The following is a 6,775-nucleotide window of genomic DNA, read 5'->3' as shown; positions in this document are numbered from 1 at the left end:
TAGTTTTCATTAAGTTACACTATTTGCCATTTCATGTTCCTCCATTATTTCAAATTCTGGGATGGTAACTTCTTGGTAACTTGATAGAAGCTAGTAGTCTTCGGCATAAGTTTGTGATACAAAAAGAAATCAAATATTCTTCATTATATGAATATTCTCTACTGCCTGAAAATAGCAGTGCCATTCAGACCTTGTAAGTGACAGCAATCCTTTAATACCCCTTTAGTGTCGAATTGATGAATCAATCATCGAAATTCGCGTCTTCTAATTCGCTATTTGGCTTCAAAACACTCAATCTGCCGAGCGGCATCATGGAAAACCCGGAAATAACGGTTATGAATGATAGTAGTGGTAATGTTATAATAATGATTGCAATATCGTGGATAGCATGTTCAATGATGATGATAGTGATAATAATCGTAAGTATAGTGATGGAAAGCATTTTTCATTAATGCAATTGCCGTCAAAAAAAAACAAACAAAAACAAAACAAAACAAAACAAAAAAAAAGCTGCCATCGCCACGTAACCAAAAATTTTTCAATTTCTTGACAACAACAAAAAAAGCGACTTTAACAACGTTGCAAAAACATAAATGAAGACAAATATCAACAAATAATAATAATAATAATAATAATAATAATAATAATAATAATAATAATAATAATAATAATAATAATAATAAGAAGCAATATCAGCATCCAATTCTTGAGAAAATAAATAAATAGTATTATACAAACACACATATACACAAGAAACATAACCTACAAAAGATGGTTGCCGTGATTCAGTCCTCAGCATTGAGAAAGAAGAAATCTTTGAAGAAAGGGATTCAATTCACTTTGATGGTGGTTGGTCAATCTGGTACTGGTAGATCGACCTTCATCAACAGTTTATGTGGCCAAGAAGTGGTGGTCCCATCTTCTACCATTCCTGACCCAAAAGACGACTCTTTGAAGAAAGAGATGACTATGCGTACCGAAAATGTCGAATTGGAAGATGCAGAAGGGGTCAAGATTTCTCTCACCATCATTGATACTCCAGGGTTTGGGGATTCTATTGATAATGAGATGACATTTGAAAAAATCATTGATTATATTAGACATCAGTATGATGAAATCTTGCTTGAAGAAAGTCGTGTTAGAAGAAACCCAAGATTCAAAGACGGGCGTGTCCACGCGCTTTTATATTTCATTGTCCCAACTGGGCATGGATTAAGAGAAATCGACGTGACAATAATGTCCAAACTTAGTAGCTTGGTCAATGTTATTCCAGTGATTTCCAAAAGTGACTCTTTGACCCGCGAAGAGTTGGAATTGAACAAGAAATTGATCAATGAAGATATGAAGCATTACGGTATTCCAATCTACGGCTTCCCATTCGATTTGGATTATGATGATGAAGAAACCATCGATGCTAACACTTATTTGAAGACATTGATTCCATTCGCTGTTGTTGGCTCAAACGATACTTTTGAAGCCGACGACGGGTCACTAATCAGGGCCAGAAAATATCCTTGGGGTTTGGTGGACATAGAAGATCCAGAACAAAGTGATTTCATCATCTTGCGAAATGCATTGTTGATCAGTCATTTGCAAGATTTGAAGGAATACACCCACGAAGTTCTTTATGAAAAGTTTAGAACCGAAGCGCTTTCTGGTAAGAACGACGAAGCCGATGAAGCCGACGACAGTGTGTTACAAGTAGCACAAGCCAAGGAAATCATCAAGAGCAGATCAGCATCCGTTGGTAAAGGTAGCGAGGGTTACTTGGCCAGAGAAGAACAAATTAAGTTGGAAGAAGAAAGATTGAGAGAATATGAAGAAAAGGTCGAACAAGAATTGTTGAAGAAGAGACAAGAATTGTTGGATAGAGAAAAGGAATTGAGAGAGATGGAAGAAAGATTGACAAAGGAAAGATTACAATCACCAGCTCTTAGCGCCGCCCCAACCGAAGATTACTAAACATTCCGCATCCATCACTATTGAACTACTGAGAAACTATGCTGATTATTCTAACTTTCCTATGCATGTCTTTACAATTTTTTTCACCCAGCTCCTGTTGCTCCTGTTTGTTTCCTTCGATTTTTAGTACATTGCCACTTGTTATGAACAAGTTTATTATTTTTAAAGGTCAAACTTAGAATTAGAAGTACTCATAAAAGGAATAACTGAAACAAAAAAAAAACAAAAAACAAAAAACAAAAAACAAAAAACAAAAAACAAAAAACAAAAACGAACCAAAACATATTACAAATATCCTGTCCTGTCCTATCCCCTTTCCTTACGCTATACTGGGGAAAACACATTCTCCTTCATCGGATACGTGTCTACGTTCTTAATAATTATTATTGTTACTTATTTCATTATCTGTCTCCGATTTCGTTCTTTTAATTTTTATTTTCTTTGTGCTAGTTGTTCTTTTTTTACTCTTACTATTATTTTTATTATCATTTTCTAATTTAGTTAATCTTCTTTTTAAATAATATCGTTTTTTTGTATTATTGCTGGGATGTTTGCCCCAGGTTTTGTTGTATTTGTTGTGCGTGTGCGTGTGGAACATGCATATTAATGCATAATTTCACATTTTTTTTTTTTTTTTTCTTTTGAGAAAGAAATGGTCTGGGAGCTTCTACCCACAATTAACCGTATAATCAAGCTCCTAAAAGAAGCACAGAAAATACTTAACGAAGGGGAAACCGACCATGAAGATCCTACCCAAGTCTCCGTTGCTTGTGGCTCCTCATAAATGGAGTAACAAACCGTTTCTTCTATCATTCAAGCATTTGAATGCCATCAATAACGGAATCAACTCATCGAGTTTACAATCAATTGAGCCACCAGCATCATCATCGCTGGTGGCTGTCCTTGGTAAAGTGAATTCCTCCTCAGAAGATATCAGTGGAGGTTTTGTAATTCCCCCATTTGACAGCGATTGGTTTCATAAGATCTTGTCGAGCAAATCAAAGTTGGACATGACTTCCAGACGCCGTATTCCAAAAGATTTATTGCTAGGGTTTACGATGGTGAAACGAGGGACTGAAGTAAATGGTACCAACAACAATAATGATCTTGAGCAGGTATCTCAGGAAAAACCAAAGCTTTATATGTATCCGATAGACCTTGACCCCGACTTTATTGATCTCCCCATCCCCAGCCTATATCGGAGTTACTTGCCATTATCTCCTGGGTACTTGGAGCTCATCAGTCTGGTGAAAAACCGGTCCCGCGGCAAGAGTCGTCGCAAGTTAGGCCTGGTGTTGTTGAATCAAGAAAACCGAGAACTGTTGGGTGATCAAGACTTGGTGTGGATGGAAGACATTCAACATTTGGTAATGTTCAAGCTTTGCGAATATACTTCCCAGTTCTTCAAGCACTGGATCATTGACAAGAAAAAAAACGAAACAACGAAAAGCTGGAAGCTGCCATCGAATATCAACGATACACAAACTCCATTGGAATCCCATGTTCGTCGATCGCTGATAGTTTTGGCATTTACTCCCGTTGAGGCCACTTCTCCCGAATTGATGAACCAAAAATGGCCTCTGGGTAAGAGAGTGTTGGCAAAAATCCTACAAGCACCTCCTAAAAACTTTATTGATCAATTAGACTGTGAGGATGACAAGGGAAAATATACGTTGCAGGTGTTTAATGTGCGGAAAGCGTTGGATAAGATTTACGAAACCTATACCTCACCAGAAGTGAGCGATCATGCATTATCCAAAAAGATCATCAACGCCTGTCAAGAGTTTGAGGACCTACTCAAGGAAAATTTCCATCTGGCTGACCAATATGTGGTATTGCAAAGTGATGCATCTGATGAATGTTATAAATTTATGAAGTTCTTGGTTAGATGGGTGCTCTACATCGAAGGTCCTTAATATATTATATTTACTAAATGAGTGGAATTTTACGAAATTTTCCATGTAACTTGATCTTGCTAATAATTCGAAATAATATAGAAAAAAAAAAGCAACAGCAAATATAACGACTCTTTTTTGGTCACAGCAATTAAGTTGCATTCAACATGGCCCCTTATATCACCTCTATCAATATTAAATTGACTTGTGTGGGCCTTCAATTTCACTTTTTGATACTTTTGGGAGTTTTGATATCTAATTATTCTTAATTTTCAGATTCTGCTCTTGTGGTCCCAGTTCAAGAGATCTGATGTCTGCTTCTAATCGTGAGTTTCTATTTCTCATTTTTTGCACTTCCTGAATGATACAATCGATAGATTGGAGAACGAATCTTGTTATATGTTCCAACTTTGGCATAATAGAATCATCATAAAGTTTGATTTGGGAAATATCTTGGAGTTTTCTTTTTACTCGTGCAAAAGACCGCTCATCGATAATTTTTTCAAGTTTAATAATGGCAGAGTTTGAGAGATCTTCAAAATAAAATTTTCCAACTCCGCAAGCAGTCTCAATTCGACCACTTTTTTCAGTCATCTTTTTAAATTTATTTAATAAACTGATGTTTTCTGATTTCAATTCTTCAACCCTCATTTGAGTAACTCTCACTTCATCAATTAACTTTTCATTGGTCGCTTGAGTCTCCTTCTCATTCGACTCAAGTTCTAAAATTTTGAGTTTCAAGCTTTGACAAAGTTTTTGTTCTTCAGTAATCCTTTCCTGTTTCAACATTCCATCTTTTTCCAAAGCCTGATTTATGTGCTTATATTCTCGTACTTTTTCTTTCCAAAAATCCTCAGTCTCATGATGCTTTCTGTTCTCCTCTTCAAGGCTCACAAGCTTAGCTGCATTGGTCGTATTTGAACTGGCGAAAGTTGATAGCATTTTCCACGCCTCTGCTACTTGTACATCTTTTTTTCTTAGGCTTTCCTTCATATCAGAAGCATTATCATGAAAAGTTTTTCTATCATTTTCCATCCGATTGATTAATTTACCAAGCTCTTCCTCTTTAACTTTCAAGGTGCCCTCGGTTTCGTTTTTTTCATTCTCTAAAAGCCCATATTTATCAGTCAATTGCTTAATAGTTTCCTCTTGCTTCTTTATGTGATTTTCCATAAAATCAATGGTTTTGAGGTTTTCCGAACTTTCATTTCCAAAAGTATCAAGCTTTGTCTGTAATTTATTATTTTCTTGTTGCATGATCTCATTCTTCTTATTTGCAAAGTTAAAACTATCGATTAGACGTCTCAATTTCCCCATAAACTTCTTGGATTCAATTTTTTCATCTGGATTTTCAAACATTAGTGTCATTGCTTCTTGAAAATCTTCTGCATTCAAGTAAAATTTCTCCAGCATTTTATTTTTTTCTGCTGTAAGACAATCAATTTGATTATGGAACTTTTGAGTCTGGTCTTTTAATCTAGTAATCTCAGCTGATGCTTTTGTGTATTCAGATTTTAAAACATTGCACAAATCTTGTAAAAGAGAATTTTCTTTTTTTAATTTGACATTAGTTTGCTCAATATCCATTACTTTCTCAACAAATTTACTATCTAAACTGGCCACCAAATTATTTATTTGATCCCGAATCCTATCAATACAATGTTCAATTTCCCGAAGCTCATCTTCATTCACAGATTTCCGAACGCTTGAAAATATGAGAAATAGCGTATCCAAGTTATTCAATATTTCATGCTCGAGTTGATATTTCAACTCTTTTTGTGGCTCCTTATTCTTCAGTGGTTGCAAAGTTGCTTGTGGCTCCAACATAGTTATAGAATTCTGTTGTCTTCTAGTGGACAAAGGGTGCCAGGGGATATTATCTGGGGTATTTTTCCTCACCACGAAATCATTTGATACATTAGTGTATTGTTTATCTGAAAAGTTTCTAACAAAATAAAACAATTAAGAAAAAAGTATTAGTATAAAATCAATTTGAAACATTTTTTCAAAAAAAAAAAAAAAAGTCGACTAATACTAACCTGGCATTAACAGGAATTCTCAGACTTCTGGATATTTTAGCAAAATTTCGGGGAGAAGATTCAGAAGAAATATCAACAGCAGCATCAGTTATTTTATTTAACGATGGTATTGTTGTTGAGGAATTGTGGCTTATAGGGAAACCTTCACTAGCGGAAAATCTTACTTCTTTATTGGCATTTTCTTTTCCAAAGAGTCCAATGGTGCTAGATCTTCTAGAACTCTTGTTAGTTGATGGCAAGAGCTTACCATGAAACGGGTCGCTGTTGAGGACATTTTCAGTGATATCACAAAGTGATGAATCATCGCCACGATTGTGAGCGGATTCCACCTTAGCGAATAATTCTGTGGTACTTCTTTTCAATCGATGGCCATTCAACAATGGTTCTGAGGCCACCGGATGGATTTTCTTCAAATTATTTGGCACCATGCTTTGGAAACCAATATCATCCATTGATTCTTGAGTGTAAGATTGGCCATCACTGGAAGAACCTCCACCCGCCGCCGAAGAAACTGCTGTTGCTCGAAGCATTTGACGAAGGCCAAAAAAAAAAAAGAAGAAGAAGCGACAACCTCAATAAAGGATACCAATTAAAAGGCACCCAGTGTAACAGAATATATTATATATATTCTCAATTTGCGGAGCAACTAAACGATGACAACCAATCACTAAATAAGAAACGATGTTGACGATGATTGACAATGGGATGGTGAAGAGCAACACTGAGATATGGTCCGCTGAGCTTGGAGTTTTTGGCATTTCTAAGTAATCGAAGGGGATATTATTGAGGGGAGGAATGAGAAGAAGTAGAAGAAAGAGAAGAAGGAGAAGAAGAAGGAGAAGAAGAAGAAGAAGAAGAAGAAGAAGAAGAAGAAGAAGA

The 6,775-nt window shown here is 35.9% G+C and overlaps 4 protein-coding genes across 4 annotated transcripts; 2 read left to right on the top strand and 2 right to left on the bottom strand. All coding sequences in view use genetic code 12, as the record gives it.

The window, feature by feature from the left end:
- Positions 1-241: 241 nt before the first annotated feature.
- On the bottom strand, positions 242-442 carry DASC09_021710 (uncharacterized protein; the record flags this gene model as incomplete). Its single annotated transcript, XM_064995774.1, has 1 exon — positions 242-442. The coding sequence occupies one exon, from the start codon at positions 440-442 to the stop codon at positions 242-244; it is 201 nt and encodes a 66-aa protein (XP_064851846.1).
- Positions 443-771: 329 nt separating this feature from the next.
- CDC11 (septin CDC11) lies at positions 772-1,962 on the top strand (the record flags this gene model as incomplete). Its single annotated transcript, XM_064995773.1, has 1 exon — positions 772-1,962. One exon carries the CDS (start codon positions 772-774, stop codon positions 1,960-1,962), a length of 1,191 nt encoding a protein of 396 aa, XP_064851845.1.
- Positions 1,963-2,702: 740 nt separating this feature from the next.
- Positions 2,703-3,878, top strand: DASC09_021690 (uncharacterized protein; the record flags this gene model as incomplete). The annotated part of the gene is made up of 1 exon (XM_064995772.1): positions 2,703-3,878. One exon carries the CDS (start codon positions 2,703-2,705, stop codon positions 3,876-3,878), a length of 1,176 nt encoding a protein of 391 aa, XP_064851844.1.
- Positions 3,879-4,112: 234 nt separating this feature from the next.
- Positions 4,113-6,426, bottom strand: DASC09_021680 (uncharacterized protein; the record flags this gene model as incomplete). Its single annotated transcript, XM_064995771.1, has 2 exons — positions 4,113-5,802; positions 5,897-6,426. The coding sequence occupies 2 exons, from the start codon at positions 6,424-6,426 to the stop codon at positions 4,113-4,115; spliced, it is 2,220 nt and encodes a 739-aa protein (XP_064851843.1).
- Positions 6,427-6,775: the final 349 nt, after the last annotated feature.

This window comes from Saccharomycopsis crataegensis, assembly GCF_037102585.1.
Source record: "Saccharomycopsis crataegensis DNA, jcf7180000000074, whole genome shotgun sequence".
Lineage (NCBI taxonomy): Eukaryota > Fungi > Ascomycota > Saccharomycetes > Ascoideales > Saccharomycopsidaceae > Saccharomycopsis > Saccharomycopsis crataegensis.
This window is presented reverse-complemented; position numbering and strand designations above follow the sequence as displayed.